General features: G+C 46.2%; 1 protein-coding gene and 1 long non-coding RNA gene across 4 annotated transcripts in view; one reads left to right on the top strand and one right to left on the bottom strand.

The window, feature by feature from the left end:
• The window catches only part of LRRC75A (leucine rich repeat containing 75A), a 52,371-nt gene extending 45,785 nt beyond the window's left edge, over window positions 1–6,586 (top strand). Inside the window, exon 4 of the mRNA XM_084218953.1 lies at window positions 4,473–6,586. Coding sequence (XP_084075079.1) covers window positions 4,473–5,079 — 607 coding nt within the window. The 3' untranslated portion in view covers window positions 5,080–6,586. The remainder of the gene's footprint in view (window positions 1–4,472) is intronic.
• On the bottom strand, window positions 2,048–17,407 carry LOC311161415. 3 transcript variants are annotated; one of them, XR_014616646.1, is made up of 9 exons: window positions 17,385–17,407; window positions 17,064–17,143; window positions 16,560–16,583; window positions 16,065–16,133; window positions 15,817–15,922; window positions 15,344–15,445; window positions 12,876–12,984; window positions 10,313–10,420; window positions 2,048–2,480 (listed from the first exon to the last, which is right to left on the bottom strand). It is a non-coding gene; the product is annotated as an uncharacterized lncRNA (long non-coding RNA). The 3 variants fall into 3 exon arrangements; XR_014616647.1 differs by lacking the exon at window positions 10,313–10,420 and having other exon boundaries at window positions 2,050–2,480; XR_014616648.1 differs by lacking the exons at window positions 2,048–2,480; window positions 10,313–10,420; window positions 12,876–12,984 and having other exon boundaries at window positions 15,295–15,445.
• Between the last annotated feature and the right edge of the window lie 652 nt (window positions 17,408–18,059).

Here is an 18,059-nt window from a genome sequence, read left to right as displayed (position 1 = left end):
CCATCGACGTGGCAAAACTCAATTTGTGGTGAGGGGACAGAGCAGGAGCAGCCACACTCTGCCCTCACTTTTGGGGTCACATCCAGCCTCTTAACGGGGTCATTCCTTCCAAAAATCAAACAAAGCACCAACAAAACCAAAGGGAGAGGCTGGAATTATGGATTTTAGGGAAACCTCCATTCTGCTTTTCCAGAGAAGTGCTGGAGTCCAGGCCAGCACTGCTGTTCTCCATCACATCCCTCTCCCTTTTCTTTTTCCTCCTCTTCTTTCACTTTTTTTACACGTTGGCAGCCAGTTGGGTGTTTTTATGAGCAAATTATTAGGAATTTCTTTTCCTGTGGCCTCTTCCCTTTGGATACTGAGGGCTGCAAATGGATTTAAAGGTCCTTTTCCTAACCAGCCTTACTTCCTCTCTCCCTAGTGGGGAGTTGCTCATTAAACTCCAGCATGATTTGGGTACTTTTGTATCTCCCCAGTCATTAAAGTCCCTTTCCAAGCCTTTTTTTTAACCCCCCTGTGCTAGAATCATGAAGAAAATGCTTTTTGTTTTGTGGCAAACTCTCATTTATTGTAACACAAATCCTTATTTCGGGCCAATTCTCTTCCAGGGAGTCATTTTCAGAAGCAAGGAGCCCAACATGTTTTCCTTAGAATTGCTGATTGGTTTTCTCTGGGCATTTGTGCAAATTGCCTCTCTGCAAAATCCAGGTTCTATCAGCTGCAGCTCCTTATTCCACTGGAGTAGAGTTTGCTGGGAAAATTCCAGCAATTTCTGTATAAAAACAGAGGTTTGGGAGCAAATTGTATCGTTGGGAGGATATAAATACATTTTATTTTGGGGAGGATGGGATAGGAAAATGGAGCTCTCCAACAGCAGGAGATTGACTTTTTTTTTTTTTTCCCACTAAATTAAATAGAATTATAATTACAGCAAAGCATTTTGATTATTCCCAAGAGTTTATTTTTAGCATTTTGTTTAGCAGGAAATAAAAACAATTTGGGGGGGTGGAATGATGGTTCTGAGACAGAGCAAGGACCTTTCCCTTCCCTCCCCATCCCAAGCTCCAGGAGCAGGAGCTGCTGATTGTCCCTGTTGGAGATACGGATGGGGGGACAGCAGAAATCCAATTTCTGGGCAGCTCCTGGCTGTTCTTGGGGTCCCTTTGCTGAGGGACACTGAGGGGCTGTGGCACAGGGGGACAGGGGTGGGTGGCATTTCCATGGGATCCTCCTGGGAAAGCCCTCCCAGGTCAGGGAGTCCAGACACTGCTCCTGGGTGACACTGGGAGGTGACACTGCTCTGTGGGATGATGTTTTTGGGTGACATGGCTTGGTGGGGTGACACTGCTCTGCAGGGTGACACTGCTCTCTTGGGATTTGGGGAGCTGTGAGAGCATAGAGTTGTTCCTGGAGCAGCACAGGAGGTCACTCTGGGGATCCTGCTGCCAGAGGGAAATTCAGGAACAATTTTAGCATTCCCTCCAGGTTTGCTCTTGGGATGCTTCAAAATTCCTGTGCTGAATCCAAGGAGCAGCCCAAATGTTTGGGGATTTTTTTTTTTTTTTTTAATGGAGATGCTGTTTAGGGTTGTGGTTCCCACAGAGCATTCCCAGCAGGCACAATCATTTTATAAACATATTAAAATTAATTTTGATGTCACATTTCAGGGCCAGAATGAGGAGCTCCAGACTGAGCAACCTGCCCTTCCTATCCTCCAAAATCCAACACTTTGCAGGAGGAGCAGGCTGGAATCTGGGTAGCACAGGAATGATGTTGCAACAGGGATGTCTGGAGTTTATGACATGAAAAGTGCAAACCTTGGCAAAACTGGGAAAGCTCTTGGAACAAGAAGAGAGCACAATAATTAATCCCCATTGGTGCTTTCTTAACAGCAAAGACTTAGGAATTTTTAATGAATTTATTGTAAGCTCAAAAGGAGCTTTAAGGTTCCATATTTTGAAATTTATGTATTTTAAAAATCCTCTTTACCCTGAGAATCTCTGAGGAGGGAAGTCTTTCCAAGCTGTGGGGAACAGAGGCTTTAAATTGTGCTGTTTATAAAGCCTTTTTTATAAATCTTTGTGACCATGGAGCTGGAGCAGCTCAGGAGCAATCCCAGCAGTGCCCACACTGGGTGTGTGTAAAATTCAGTTTAAAAAATTGAGGATGAGCCCAAAGGAAGAATTATCTGTCTCTAAATTTTGGAGAATTTGGCAACTCAAATTTTGGTCACTCCATTTGGGTGAATTGCAAAATTTTGATTGCTCCTCAATCTCAGTCAGTCCACAGCCAATTTTTTATTTATTTATTTTTAAATCCTACCATGACTTTGGATGCTCTCAGCCACAGCAGTGCCCAGGCCACTTGGGACCTCCCACAAAGTCCTTGATCTCAGGGATATCCCATGGCTGAAGGTTAATTTGAGCACCTTTTATCCCCTAAGAATTCAGTCTTTCAGCATCAGGAGGTGTCCTCAGAGCCTGCATTAAGAGGGGTGAAAAAAGAGCATTTCATTCTCATTTCTGTTTTATTTATCCTCATTATATGGATATATTTTATAATATATAAATAGAATATAAAATTATAATATATGAATATAATATAAAATATAAAATAATATAATAAATAAATAACAATATAATGTAATATATAAAAATAATATAAAACAATACAGTATATCCAATATCCAATATATTATTATCTAAGTCACATTCCCTCTTTCAGCTAAATAATTGTATTGATTTGTCTTGATTTCTCCTTGAGGGTGGGAATTCTCAACTCTTTGCTCAAAAATATCACTGAATTTGCAGCATTTGTGTGTGTTCCTTCCTTTCCTAAATCCCTACTCCAGTGTTTGACTGCCATCATTTGGAGCAGGGATTTTGAAAAAAGATTTTAATGCTGATCCTTGCTACCACCATTATTTCAGGACAAATCTTTTATCTCAGGATTTTACCTTTTCTTTTGTTGTGTTGGATTTTTTTGGGTGACTCATTACATCCAATAATGCTTCACTGACATTTTCATAAATAGTTTTCTCACCAGGTGTCTCCACAAATTCCTTGCTGTGATTCCTCACTCTCTGGGGCTGCCTCTTCATTTTCCCTGAGCTGTTCCTTTGCAAGAATTGGGCTGCACATCCCAATTTTCCTTCAGAACACGACACAAGTCACGATTTGTGCAGTGCTTGAGAGCAGTGCCATGAATTTAAACGAGGAGGAAACCCCTTTCTTTCCATTCCCTTTGATCTAAACATCAATATTCCTGTTTATGACAACATTTTCTGATCTGATTCCATGGCAGAGAGCTTTTAGCTCAGTGTGAGCATGGATAAATCAGCATCCTGCCAGTGTGTGAGCTTAGTGAAGGGCTCTATTCCCAATCCTGGTGTTATATTGGGCAAAACCCCAGCTGGGGGGTAAAAAAAAAAAAAAAAATCAGTGTTTTCCCTGTGGAACAGCCTTGTAAAATGTGAGGATGAAACCAAGTGGGTGTAACTGATCCCCCACTAAAGCTCAGAGGGATTTGTTTAATGGTTAAGATTTTCCTCCTGAGATTTGGGGCCAACTTTTCTGGCAGGGCTGGGAGCTTTTCCAGCTGTTTGTTAACATAAATATCCCTCTTATTTCCATGTTCTGGCTCAGAACAGCCACGGGACTGGTTGGATGAAATCCTGTTTGGGGTTTGTTTGCTTGGTTCCCCAGGGACAGGAGGGCAAAGCCTCCCCCAGGAGCAGCCCAGGGCCACTCTGACCTGGGGATTCAGGAGATCTTCCTGCTCATCATCAGCAGGGTGAAAAGGCAGCTTGTACAAGAGAATCCATCTGTTCCACTGGGTGTCTGCTAAATCCCTCTCAGGGGGAAAAGGATGGAACCCCAGGGGGAAATCCCCTTTTCCTGCCTGGCAGAAATCCTGTACGTGCTCTGAGGGAAAGAACAAATGTGCAGCAATACTGAAAGCAGCTGAAAACAAGGGGGAAAAAAAGACCTGTCCTGAAACTGTAATAACCAACTCCACATCTGCTATCCCAGTGCTGGTAATCAATTCTGGAAGCTTTCTCCATGGCCTCAGGTCCATTGCAGGGTTCCCTTGTGCTTCTCCTGACATTCCCTTGTGTGTCTGTGCCTTTCAGCACAGAAAGTTTCACATTCTCCCATCCAGGGTCCCACACTTGCCCTCTCAGCATCGCTGCCCCCAAACAGAGCCACCTCCACATTAACCCCATCCTCACTTCTCTCTGCTCTAAAACTTCTATCTTCCTTCAAATTTATTTCTGCATTCTAAAACCCCAAGCTCTTAAGTTTTCCACCCTGTTGTATTACAGGGTGGAAACCTGCAATAACCCACTCCACACCTGTAATCCCAGTGCTGTTCATCAATTGCAGTGTTCTCTGGTGGGTCTGTGCCTTCCAGTTTCAAATTCTCCCACCCAGGGTCCCCCCCATTAACCCCATCCTCGCCTCCCCCCACAGCTTGAAGGCCGTGCTGATGGGGAAGCCCCAGGACAACACCGTGGACTTGTCAGGCATCCCCCTGACCCTGAAGGACCTGGAGAGGGTCACGTCCTACCTGGAGCACAGCTCGGAGCACATCGACACGGTGGAGCTGTGCTTCACCGAGCTGACGGACGAGATGCTGCTGCAGCTCCTGCCCGCCCTCTGCGGGCTGCCCCGCCTCACCACGCTGGCCCTCAACGGCAACCGCCTGACCAAGGCCATCCTCAGGGACCTCACCGAGACCCTCAAGGACCCCAAGAAGTTCCCCAGCGTCACCTGGATCGATCTGGGCAACAACGTGGATATTTTCTCGCTGCCCCAACCCTTCCTGGTCAGCCTGAAGAGGCGCTGCCCCAAGCAGGGGAATTTGCCGACCATCCTGGAGTTTGGGGAGGGTCAGGTCAGCGATTTGGAGGGGCAGGAGGGGCTGGGGGACAGCCAGGAGGAGCTGAGGGACAGCCAGGAGGAGCTGAGGGCTGGGCCAGCTCAGGCTGGCAGCACGGACTGGGAGCAGATGGACACAACAGCCCAGGCTGGGGAGCAACCTGGCCCAGAGCAAGGTGCTGCCACAGCACAGACATGATGTCCAGCCCTTGGGTGGGCACCTTGAGCAAGGATGACTTAAAAACCTCAGAGCTGGGGGGGTTTGTTCCCACTCCTGGATGCTCCAGGAGTCCCAGTGCTGCCTTCCCCCTGTGCCACAAACGTCAGTGATTTTCTTCTCGAAGAACACATCAAAGTGATCACGTGGAGTGTTTGTTATTTCCTAACAGCTGGCCAGGTGTTTTGAAGCATTAGTGGTGTGCTGTGCTTTTGGCTCTCTCAGAAATGCGTCTCCAAGGGGCTGCAAAACCTCAGAAGGGCAAGAAAAGGGAGCAGGGAGATGCCCTTCAGTGCTGGATCTCAGCTGCTCCCCACATGGGATGAACAGACAGCAGCCACCCCAAAGGGACCTGCCTGGGATAAGCCTTCAATCCTTCCCACTCCTGACTTCAGGAATCACTGGTGAGAGGCATGGCTCCTAAGACACAACAAAAACCTGCTCACACATAAACCAGGGGTTAAAAACCTGCTCACAAACAAAGCAGGGCTCAAAAATTTGCTCACACCAACGAGGGCTGTTCCTCTCAGTACTGTGAGCCCAGCCCAGAGGGAGAGCTTTGTTTTCCTGGGGCAGGGTTAAATCCCAGCCTGCAGCGTGCCTGGACACCACCCTCACCTCCAGCCTTACCAGAACCAGGCTGGCACCTGTGCCTGCCCAGGATTTATCCAGTAAAACCCAGTTTCCTACCAGCTGTAAAAATTTCTGAGCTTTTAATGGGAGCATCTGCTCCATCCTGGGAGGGACACACAAATCCTGGAGTCAGGGCTCAGGAGCATCACTGACAAAAAGAGACCACGGTACTGAAGGGTTAAAAAAGGTAAAACAAACCTGGGGTTCACCCCCTCTGTCACTGCCACACAGCAGCTGGGATTTAAAGCCCCAGAAAGCCTTGGGGTCCCTTGGCTGTGGATGTTGCCCCCTGGACCAGAAGTGCTTTGTTCCTAAAAGGTTCCAGTTTTTTTCTAAGCCAGGGCTTTGGGTTTATTTTCAGTGGGAAATGGATCAGCCCAGAGCAGCAGTGCTGGAATGTGCACTTTGGCTTTTTGGAACCAGAATTTCATTGGATCCCAAAGCTGGGGGAGGGCAGAAAAGTGGGGAAATTTTCCTCTCTGTGTTCCAGGAGCAGAGCTGACTCCTTTTGCAGGGGGAGCCTCTTTGCCCCAAGCCCTTCCCTGAGCAGCTCCCAGCAGTGACTCCAGCTTGGCTTTTTTTGGGTGCAAACAGACTTTTGGTCCCATTGGCTCTGTCCATTTTTCCAGGGGGGCTTCAGGCTGCCAGTGGTGGTTTGTCCTCCATTTGCAAGAAGGTAACTTAGAAAAAACCCTGCTACTTTTAATACATTTGGCAACAGTCAGTATGATTTGCATGTATCCAAGCCTTTTTTCCTTATTGTTTTGTTTTGTTTTTTTTTAAATTCTAACTCTTTCCAACAGGCATGAAAAAAACCAACTTTCCAGTGAATATGGAATATTTCTGTTTGAAATAAAGGAGCTATCCATAAACAAAATAAATGATAATGTTTAATAAAGACCCACTGCTGAATTTTCCCTCTGTCCAGGTTGAATGCCCAGGAAAAAGCAGAGGACAAGGCAGTGCTAAGAGCTGCTGGTCTGGCTTCTTCAGGGGGCTGGAGAAATAAAGAGCTCAGTTTATGGGCTGGATTTATCAGAGTGGCCATAAGCTGGACACAGAAGTATCATAAAAGAATCTTTTAAATTTTAAATATTGCCAAAATAAAATAATGTGGGAGAAAGGAAGGCTGAGAGTGGGGTAGTGCTCCACAGGGTGTTTGTTTATCTCCTGAAGGCAGAAATGCTGTTTATTGCAGCAGGGGCTCTGTCCCAGCAACAAACCACGGGGGCCAAGGAGTTGGGGGAACATAGGGGGATTTAATCAAGAACAAGATTTCTCTTTGCAGAAAAAAAGAAAAAGAAACTGCAGCAATTCCTTCTTTCTACCCAGGTACCTCAGTACTGGGCTCCCCTCCTCATGCACAGCTCAAGCCCCTCTGCCTGTTTAGATTATTTAAATCACAAGCTCCTTGCTGCAAGGTTTTTATTCCCTGCTAAGTATTTGCACAGGACCCAGGGCCTGAGGGGCTGCCTGGACCCCCCAGTTCACAAATTCCCAAACCAGAGGCGCTTTGCATTTCGAGGGAGCTCTGCATCCTTAATTCCTGCTTTGCTCCATTCCCTCACAGACAAAAACCACCCAGGAGCTGCTCCTGCCACATCTCCCCTCCAGCCCAGCACATCAGCCATGGAGAAATCATTTCAGTGTCTCCAAAGGGAGATCCCACAGCCTGTGCCCTGTGCAGGTGTTGCACTGCTTGAGCCACCTCTGCTGCACTGGCACTGGCAGTATCCCTGTGCCCAGTGAGGATTTGGCCCTCCTGAGACAGAGAAAGAGCTGGAAAGGGATTTTTGTCAGTATATCCATGCATGCTGGAGGATGCACCAAATTACTGCCATGGAAAAAGGGGGAAAAAAAAGCAGAGCTGTTGTAGAGAGTTGGTTATAAAAGCTTTGGCTCATCAGTGCCTCCCTCGCAGTGTGGATTAGCTCAATTATCCACTTAGTGCACTTCAGGATAATGATGATCCTGTGGGCTCAGCACAGAGTGGGGTTTGGTTGGGTTTTTTTTTTTTTTAAAGAAAGCAGAGTGAGAGCTTCCCATCCCAGCTCATCAACATCAAAACAAGCTCAGGGCTCGCTCCACATATAATCAATGTTCCCTGGGCTACTCTGGGCTGCTGCTTTGGGTCAGAAGCTTTTAACTGGCCTTCCATGAAGGATTCAAGGACTGAAAATCACTGCTGTTAGAATATTAAAACAGAATGAGGTCATTTCTTGTCCAGGAGAGGAGGAAAGGGCCACCATAAAATAAATAAAGCATAAAAAGCCTCAGCCTGGCTTGGTTGGTTCTCTCCCCAGCAGCACCACAGCCCTGCCTGGGCATCAGGCAAACCAGTCTGGGGAGGAGATTTATGGCCTCAGCAACAAAAATGTAATTGGAAATCATTGTGTGCAGATTGAGGAGCCCACAGTGAGGGGAATGGCAACAGCAGGCAGGGAATGAGAGAGGGGTGAGAGAGCCATGAAGGGGCTGGTGCCACGTTCCAGAGAGTTCCTCCCAGCTGGGGGATCTGGGAAGGGTTTGCACCAAGGCTGGCTGTGTTTTGAAGGTGGTTATTCATTTAAAATGAAGGTTGCTTTGCCAGAGGATGGTTGGGAGCAGGAAAGAAGGCTGGGAAAAGTCACCCCCACACTGGGAGTGTGTGGGAGAGCAGAGGGAGACACAAAAATGCTGCTGGGGGTGTCCAGAAGCACAAAATACTTAGGCCAAAAGCATTGCTGCTGCTCAGGGGCAGAAGTCAGCAAATGTCAACCCAAAATTGCCCAAACACCAACCTTTGCCAGAGGAAGAGCCAAAAAGTCACCTAAAGGATCAGGGAGACACCAGGGGAGGCAGCAGTGGCTGAGGCTGCCCCAGGCAGTGCCACCACTCTGGGTTATCCCACTAAAACTGCCTTTGGAGAGGGGCAGAACCCCTCCAGGGCTCCCCTGTGGTCCATCAGCCCTGTTCCAGCAGCAGCAGGAGCTTTGTGAGCTCTCATGGCCTGGAAACACAAAGACTCCCCTGCTCCATCAGCTGGGATCTGCCATTGCCAAGGAAACTGATTGACCTGGTTAGCAGAATTCACATCTCAAAGCTTAGGGAAAAGGGGTAAAAAACAACTGGCCCAACCTCTGCAGTGAAATGTTCCTTGGTGAGCAACAGATGAAATCTCCTCCCAACCTCTCTGGTACAAGGATGGAATCCTTGATCCCACTTTTCCTGCACTCCAAGGGCAGTGGGGTTTTTCTGTGCCTGGGGGATGATTTCCACCAGCAGGCTGTAAGAGCAGAGGAGCTTTCCAGCTCTATGAAATGTCTTTAACAGGAAATTCTGAAGGACAGAGCCACCCCTCACAGTGCTCTGAGAGCCTCCAGCCAGGCTCCAGCTCAGTTCCTAGGGAGGGCCCAGCTCCAGGCACATTACCATTAATATTAATTAATTATCATGAATAAATAGAAAGATCTCTATCCCCAGGCTGGACAGAGTTACCCCTGAAGGATGGGGAACTGGAGGTGCTTTGTTTACAGCCTCTTCTGGGCATGCATTTTTTATCCCACTTTTTTTATCCCCCCTCTGTAAATACACAGAGACACAGCTGGTTTTACCTTCAGCTCAGCTGATAGTTTTACATAAAATTGAAGACCTGATTTAATAGAGTCAGAAAAGATGCAACCTGTTCAGCACAGCCTTTAATTATGTGTGCAGTTTGCTGAGTTTTCTTGGCTCCTAATAGCTTATTGATCCTGTGGCTTCTGGGCCATCTTTTTTCTTTGCTGTTTTATTAACTCAGTCTGAGGAGAAAATAAACCTGTGGGCTGGTTTGCATCCAGCAGGTTGGGATGAGCAATCCCAGCCTCCAGTGAGTGCACGTGGCAGCTCTCAGGGAGCTGTTATTGGAAGGACAAATAGACTGGAGGTTTACAAAAGAGGAGTGAAATATTAATATTTCATTCACTGAAGGTTTGGCCTGGGCATTTATCACTGGATTTTCAAGGTCTGTGCTGTAAAACCACTTTATTCCTGGCTCTCCCTGTCAGCTCTGTCCTTCTCCAGGGAAAACCAGGGTTCCTCTGGCTCTGGGCAAGAATTTGGGGAGGTGCTTTGTGATCAGGATTTTGCAAGCAGCACCCACAGCCATCCTAAACACAATCTACATAAATAAAATCTCAAAGCATCCCAAATTTATGGAACAGACATGCAGAGACTCAGGGATGGATAAAAAACGATGGGATATTGGGCTACAGCAGATGTGGAAACCCGGCTGCATCACCCAGGAATGAGCTTCCCTTGGGCAGCTGCTCCTTGCTCAGGTAAGAGCTGCAATTCCAGCTCTTCTAGAAATGAAAGCCAAGGCACTGAAGAATCAACCACACACTGGTACCTGCTGCCCCAGGGCTCCTGATCCCACAGGATTCCACTGCTGGGGAGTTCTGCATGTAGAGAAACAGGCAGAAAATCCCAGAGGTGGACAGCGTCAAACACACAGAACAAAAGGCCTCTGCTTGGGGCTGTGTGCATTTACACATCACTTTTCAAGAGGAGAATTTCACCATTCCTTTTTTTGTTGTTGTTGTTTCATCTTCACTGGACCCACCTGCTTGTTAAATGATCAATTCCAAGGCTCAGCATTTTCCCAAGCTGGGCTTTCCTGCAGGCTCAGAGCTCCCCTCCACCACAGGCACAGAAACAGCAGAGCTGGGGGCTGAAAGGCAAATATTGTCCTTTTTTCTGTACCAACCCCCAAAATGGGCTGAACTTCCAGGGCAGGGACAGCCACCAGCCCAGAGCTGTCCCCTCACCCTTGGTGTCACATCCACTCTTCAAACCATTTTAGTGTTGGTGATTTTTCAGCCCTGTTCTCCTCCCTGAAACCCTTATTTTGCCTCAGCTCCAGCCTCTGACCAGTTGCCAGGTGACACCACGTTGTTGCTGTCATCTCCAAAGACCTTTCTGAAGCATAAAAGCAGCACCTTTGAAATCCCTGCCCTTGATGCAGCTCCTGTTTTGCATTTCCAAACAGCCTGCCCCTGACACTGAAGCTTTATTTCACCTCTTGCAAGCACAGAGCATCTTCCTCCAAAGCACACAGCATCAAACAGGCTGCTGGGGAGGTGCCTGGACAGATTAAATTAATTAAATTCAAAGTGCAGCTACCTTGGTGCAGGGGCTCCCCATCACTGTGCATTTCAAAGCTCCCACCTCACTCCCAGCTTTGAAACAATTCCCATCATCTTCCCAGCAGGTATCCCTTGGATTTCACTCAGCACAAAGAGTTTATTATTTACTGCCATGGATGAAAGGAATAAAAAACCTGATTTGACACAGTTCAGGAAAATTGCTTTATCCAATCACTGACCAAACCCTCTGCCTGCTCCCAGCAGGGCTCCAGCTCCAGCTCCTTATCTGCAGGGAGGTGATGTGGAGCACTGCAGACTGCTGCAGGATTATCAGATGGAGGCACAGATGTAAAACATTTCTATTGGATATTTCAGCTGCTGCTGCATTAAACAGCTCACAGATCACCTCAGCACCAGCACTGCACTTGCTGTCTGATAAGGGCTGATAACCAAATTACCATTGGTGCCACTATTATCTTGACTCAGGTGTTTATTAATAAAGTTTCAGCTATCCAGGAAAATTTATTATTTTTTATTATGGCTGATAACCTCAGGCTTAGCTGAAGTTTGTCTTTAATGTGTTGTTAAACCTCAAGCCTATTCCACTGTTCAGTGATAACAGCACCCAACAAACCCAAAGCCAACACTAACAAACCTTTAGGTGCAGTTTGCAAGTGCACAAAATACACAAAAAAAACCAGGAAAGTCAAGTAGAGTAACTAACCTGCAGGATCTGGGAAAGCACAAGCAAGAAAGCAATCAAAAAATCTGGGAAATAAATCAAAATGATAAAGAAAATCAAGGAGAGCCCAGCAGAAAGCCATGGGCAGCTTCAGAAACATCAATCATTACTTGTTTAGAGTTTGTGTTGCAGCTGGGCTGTGCAATGATTTTACCACAAACCATTACAAACAAACAAAAAAAAAAACTGTTATGGAAAAAATCCAAGTATTGACTTGCAAAAACGAACAGGACTCTAACAAACAGCAGTCTTAATTATTGGAGATTAAACTTTTAACATCTCTATTTGATTAAAACAGCAGGGATTTGAAATCAGCCTTCACGAAGTGATTTCCTCATTTGCATTTTGTTCGGGTTTCAGTTCCACACAGGTGCTGGGCTGGGGGTGTTTATTGACTCAAAATCCACCTGGAGCAGGCACAGCCTGCCAGCTCCTGAGCTGCATGGGAGGGAAGGGTAATGAAGGGCAAATCATCCTTTATTTTTATTAAATAAAAATAAGTTTTAACTCCTTTGGCTCCTCATCACACTCAGAGCAGAAACACTTTAGGGAGGGACCATGAACTGCAAGTTTGCACAGCATCAAATGAGCCTTTGCTGGTCCAACACTGACACACATTAATTAACAGCTAATTAAAGAGTGACATTATCACTGTGTGTGGGATTCTCTACATAGTAATGAAAGTTGCAAATCTTATTAGAAACAGGGAAGGAACCAGCAGTAAAACCGAGTTTCCCCAAAGAAGCATCTTCGAGGCTGCAAAAATCTCTTTTATTTCAAATGCTCTGAGCTTGGCCACTGCCCCACCTTGTGGGCTCAAGTGTCAGGAGGGAAGGCAGGACAGATGTTACTCTGAGAATTAGAGCACAGGAGCAGAAAATGCTCAATGTTCTTTAAATAAGCTCTCCTTGCATGCCCTAAATCAAACCCCACCTGTTCAACCCTCCCCACGTTCAGCAGTTTTAGGATCAGTTGATAACAGCTGGGCTGAAACTGATTTCAAGCGTAAAATTAAGGCACTAAATGACATGAAGTGACAAAGGAGGGGGATGTTTGTCCTGGCAGAGCATTAAATGATGCATTAACCTTGTCCTTCTTCACAGGAACATGTGAAATGTGCTCCAGCTCTGGCAGCACAAGGTCGGGGGTTGCCAGGATCACCCTGAGCCTGAGCCAGGCCAAAGTCCTCCAGGTTATTTTGAGTTTTTGCTCTGAGCAGCTCAGGAGTTGCTGCCTGTGTTACAATCTCAGAAATTGTAACAAAGCATTTGACATTCTTTAGCTGGGAGGAAACAAACCTGTGACACTTTTCTTGCATGACACCAATGCTGGTAAACTGCAGCTCCTTCGTGCCTCACTTCTCTGAGATGAAGGAGAATTGGAAAATTAACAGCTCCTCCTCCTGCTCTGAGGGGAAAAGGAGTGAAGTGTCAATACTTAGGATTTCTTGCACTCTGAAAAGCTCAGATACACAGGATATCCCTTCCTCCCTCCTAATTAAGTAGCTGCAGCTCAAACTGCCTCAGCTGGAAGAGCAGCCACCAAGCCAAGAGAGCTCCTCTTTACACTGCCATTAATAGCTGGCATGTATTAATTACAGTAATTTACACTTTGCATCAGTGATTGTTCTCATGCTGCTGCAGACATGATTGCTTTACAGTACTAATCAAGAAATGAGGATGATAACCAGCATTTATGTGAAATGTGAAGCTCGTGATTTACAGTGAGGCGGCTCTGCCCCTGTGGATCCCTCTCCCTCAGCTCCACAGCTCAGATTTTGGGGATAATCTCCATGTTTTCTCTCAAACAGTGATTTGAGACATGGCATTGCCATCTCTCTTATTGCTAAAAGCTGGCACTCGGCCATTCTTTGCTTTGTTGCATATTTTCTCTTTCTGCTTTAATCTTTTCATCTATTTTAGATTTATCCAGGGTTGTTTGGCTGCTGTTGAGCGCCAAAGGGATTCCTGCCAACTGTTCTTTCTGAACCTTTAGAAAATCCAAAATAATTGTGTTTTAAAACCAGATTTTTGTCTGTTTATTCCCCAACACTAAGTTTTAAGTGCTCCAAATGTAATCAAAACAGAATGGTTTTATTTCCCTTCCCCTCAAGCACCATGAAATTATCTGTGCTCCCCTGGAAAATCACAGTAAAATGTTGAGGACATTTGTTATGTTTGAAAGGCACAATTTTCTAACAGAAATAACACTTTTCCATTCATTAATCTCAGCAAAACCCCAGCCTGCTAGAGGAATCCTGCTGAGGAACTTTGGTTTTGATTAGAACAATAAACAAGTGATGCTAAAATGAAACTCATGAATATTTATCTCCAAGAGATACCACCAACTGCACCCTCAATAAACCCAGGTAGATTCAATATTTAAGTTTTCCCAGATCAACTTTGCTTGGTTTTAATGAGAATTCTAACACTGGAAAGCAAGAATTGTAAAACAAGTTGCAGCAAACCTTCCTTGAACAGCTCATTAAACAATTTGCTGATTATTTCTGTGTGCTGAGGGCATGTGGCTGCTTTTACCTCCATGGTCTGCAGATTCACATTTTAAAACGGTGAATCCTTGAGCTTTTTGAGAGCTTTAAACCCATTTTTATTCCCAGTGCATGCTATAAGAAATAGCAACATGTTCTAATACACAAGCTCTTAAAATCAGGGAAAAATAAGTTTTGGTTCTTTAAACACTGGGAACAGAATGTAATTTTAAATTTTAATTAAGCAGAAGAGTAACCTGCTCTTCATATTGCTCAAAAATCCTTTCAGATGCAGAGCAACTAATTAATACCAAACATGTTTCACCAACTCCAATGCCCAGGCTGAATGTTTTCATTAAGCCGTGGATGTACTACTGTAACAATTCTAGAAAAAAATCCAGATTAATTTACCTGCATGTTGTAGAACCAGAGGGTTTCTCTGGGAAACACTGAGCCTGTTTCTCTGAACACTAACTTTAACAGAAATTCCTGAAATTCTACATTTCATGCAATTTATACCTCGGGTAGCACAGCCACCTGTGCTTTTGGAGGGACAGGGACACTGCCCTGTGATGTCACACAAGCAGCACCAGCTCACAGCACCTTCCAGTCAAAAAATCAAAATTAAAAGCAATTCAGATCTTCACCTGAATTCCCACAAGGAAGGCAAACCCAATCCCAAGCTCTCCCACCTGGAGCTGTACAGTGACCACAGGCTTGTGAGGAATTCAGTTTCATTGTTAAATTTTGCAAAAAGCACACCCTAAAATCCTCACTGCTGACACCAGGTGGGCAGAAGGCTCAGCACCATCAGTTTGGATGTTAGGAGCACTGAAGTGTTATAACCTGCCAGTTCTTCTGACATAATTAAGCTAATTGGGAGTTTTGGCCTCAAACGCTGGGTTTTATCTCTTTTAAGCATCTCCAGCTTCCCAAGATTCCCCCTAACCCCTGGACTTTGCCTCTGCAGCAGACTTTAAATTCAATTTTGAGCTCAAAACAAGCTACAGATGCAGCTGAATTTGCTGCTCTGGCTGTCAGAGTACTGAAGGGCTGATCTCTGCAGTAATTACACTCCTAATGTCTTGTTAAAACTCTAATTACCACACTAAACCCCAGTGGCATCATCTGCAGTGAACACTGTCTGGGTACATCCTCTTCATCTTACAGCAAATTACAGGAGAGCCCAGTTTCCTTAATGCAGTAAAGTGACAAAACAGTATTTTTATTTTTTTAAATTATTTTAATGTACATGTAATAAGCCACTTGAACTGTTACCACTTTGTAACAGGCAGAAAAATGTTCTGTCTACACAAAATCCTCAAGCCCAGGTGTTTTGTTGGAGTCCTTCTGCCTCAGAGATGTTTCCAGCAGCATCACCTGGAACACAGGAGCAGGGTCAGGTAACCAGCCTTAATCATCATGAGTGCATTTGTTATTGAGTCAGATATCATCAGAAAACCTTTTGCTCACCACCACTCAATCTGCCGGTAATTCCAGCAAGTTTGGGTTAGTTTCATCATGTGATATCACAGGGAAATTGACACATTGTCTGCAGGGCAGAAACAGCTGCTCTCACACATTTACTGCCTCAATTTTAGCCCAAGTTGTTTGGTTGTTTTTTTTCTTTTGCCTAGAGCTTCGTTAATTACACATCAAACTCTGCTCTAAATGTAAAACTAAGTCTCTTTTTGAGACTGCAGCCAAAAGCCACCACGTTCAGCTAAGAGCACAATAAATGTTAAACTCACCCAGCAGATTCTCCTGCTCTGCTGTCTCAGTGTCCTCCACAGGACTTGGGAAGAGCTGTCCCATCACTGGGGGGACATCATGGCAGCAGAGACCTGCAGGCTCTACCTAAACACATCAGAAAATAAAGATTGGGCTTAAAATTCTTAAGAACACAGACTCCAGCTCCTTATATCTTATAAACCTCATCCTGAATTTACATTTCACCTGGTCTAGAGCTCGAGGCAGTGCACTGAGACCCATCACTCACCTTCACATCAGAGCCACTCCCCAGCTGCTCCCAGCCCTGCTGTGTCACACTCAGGTGGAAAGCCCAGCTCTGCAGAGAAGTGGGACAGAAGGACAAGGTGAGATGTTTTCATGGACAGCAAGGTGCCTGCTGGCTCTAGAGGGTGAATGTGGAGGTTTGAGCTCCTGTGTGTAGCTGCATTTCAGACCAGAACCAGGGTATCGTCAGTTCTCGCATCTGACGGCACTTCCTATTCAGGGTTATCATCATCAACAGCCATTAATTAGCTCCTCTAATTAATCAATAAAAACACTAGCTTTTATCTCAAATGGTTGTACCATCTCCCCCCCGTGTATGAAGCATAAACTTTTAACTTCTACATACACAAAATCAGTTTTATTGAGTTTTTATTTAACTTACAATGTAATTTTTACAGGTTATTTTGATTTGTACAGGCCTGGAACCCCTTTTAACAACTTTGCACACCTTAATGTAAAAAGAAAAAGTTTAACTTACTCTTTACTTCAAGACATCTTTCTGCTGTGGGAATAAAAGCAAGAGAAATGTTACTAACCAGACCCTCATGACCAACTCTGCTTATATTTTCACCCGTGTTTATGTTGGTATGAATGATTGATATTTATAATATTTATAATAAACAGCTATTAGTAGTTTGCAATCCTCTCTAAATAATTCTTAATCAGGAAATTTACAACTATGTAAACTTCAAGAAATATAAGAATGCAGCTCGAAGATTGCATTTGCTAACAGGGCAATTTTAAAACTGAAATCGCAAACGCTCAGTGCTGTGGGTCCAATTTTAAATTACACAGAAAGGGTCTAGCACATCGAAAACATTCTAAGGGCTTTTATTGCTGATTTTTATGGCTGCACCGCCATAAAAATCCATGGGCAGCGCTGGATGCCGAGCACTCCGCAGAGCAGCGATACCTGCACGGCCCTGACACACAGCGATCCCCACACCACAGCCCCGGCCCGGCCGAGCCCCTCCCGACTCACCGGGGAGAGGTTTCCGCGGTCCCGGCGGGGTCCCGGCGCTGCCGGCGGGGTCGCGGTGCCGCTGCCGCCTCCATGGTGGCCTGAGGGACAATGGCCGTGAGCCGCCACGCGCCGCCAGGCCGCGCCTTCCCCCCCCCGCCCCTCCAATGGTGCGGCCCGGCCTGCGCGGCCCAGGCAGGCCCGGCGGCCGCTACCACTGCCCAGCTGGGGGAGCGAGCGCTTCAGCTCGCTCAGCGGTACGGGCGCTTCGCTCGGCAAGCCGGGCCTGCGCCTCCCCGCTGGCCGCGTGCAGGCCCCGAGCCCAGCCCAAGCTGCTCTCACCTCACCCGCTCCAAGGGCACAGGACGAAAGGGCGCGATATGTCTCGGCGGCCGCTTATAAAGCCTTGGGCCGTACCACCCCGCGGCGGGGCGGGCTGTGCCACTGCTCCACGGGCGGGGGGCGCCGAGGCTGCCATTTCCTCCCGTGTGGGCCGTGAGGGCACGGGGCGGGCGGGGTCGCGGGATCGCTCAAAGCCCGGCCCCAAAAACCCCCCAAAACCCAAAAAAACCCCAAAAACCCCCAAGCTCAGGCACCAGCTCAGGGCAGGGACAGGTGACAGCCTCGGGCAGGGACCCTCGTGTGGCCGGGCACAGCCCCAGGGAGCACCGGCCCTGCCCTGGCTTCTGCCTTTTCCAGGAACACTGGAGAGGTCGGAGCGATTTCAGGCCACTTTTATTTAGAACAGAACAGCTGTTTTTTAAATAAAAGTTCCATTCTTTTCTTATTATATCATCTGGAACTGATAATAGGGGTGTTTTGGTGTCCTTTTCCCTCTGTTCAATGCATCAGCCATCGTTTTAAAAACAAACATAAAGCCAGCTTTGCTTTAAAATTTCATCCTCAACACCAGGTTTTCAGTCAGCCCGAGGAATTATTTATCAAAAATCCACATTTTCCAAACAGCAAAAATTTCCTACAAGAAGGATGAATGTGGTGCTATAACAAATCACCTAA

Source organism: Fringilla coelebs, assembly GCF_963513975.1.
Source record: "Fringilla coelebs genome assembly, chromosome: 20".
Classification (NCBI taxonomy): domain Eukaryota; kingdom Metazoa; phylum Chordata; class Aves; order Passeriformes; family Fringillidae; genus Fringilla; species Fringilla coelebs.
This window is presented reverse-complemented; position numbering and strand designations above follow the sequence as displayed.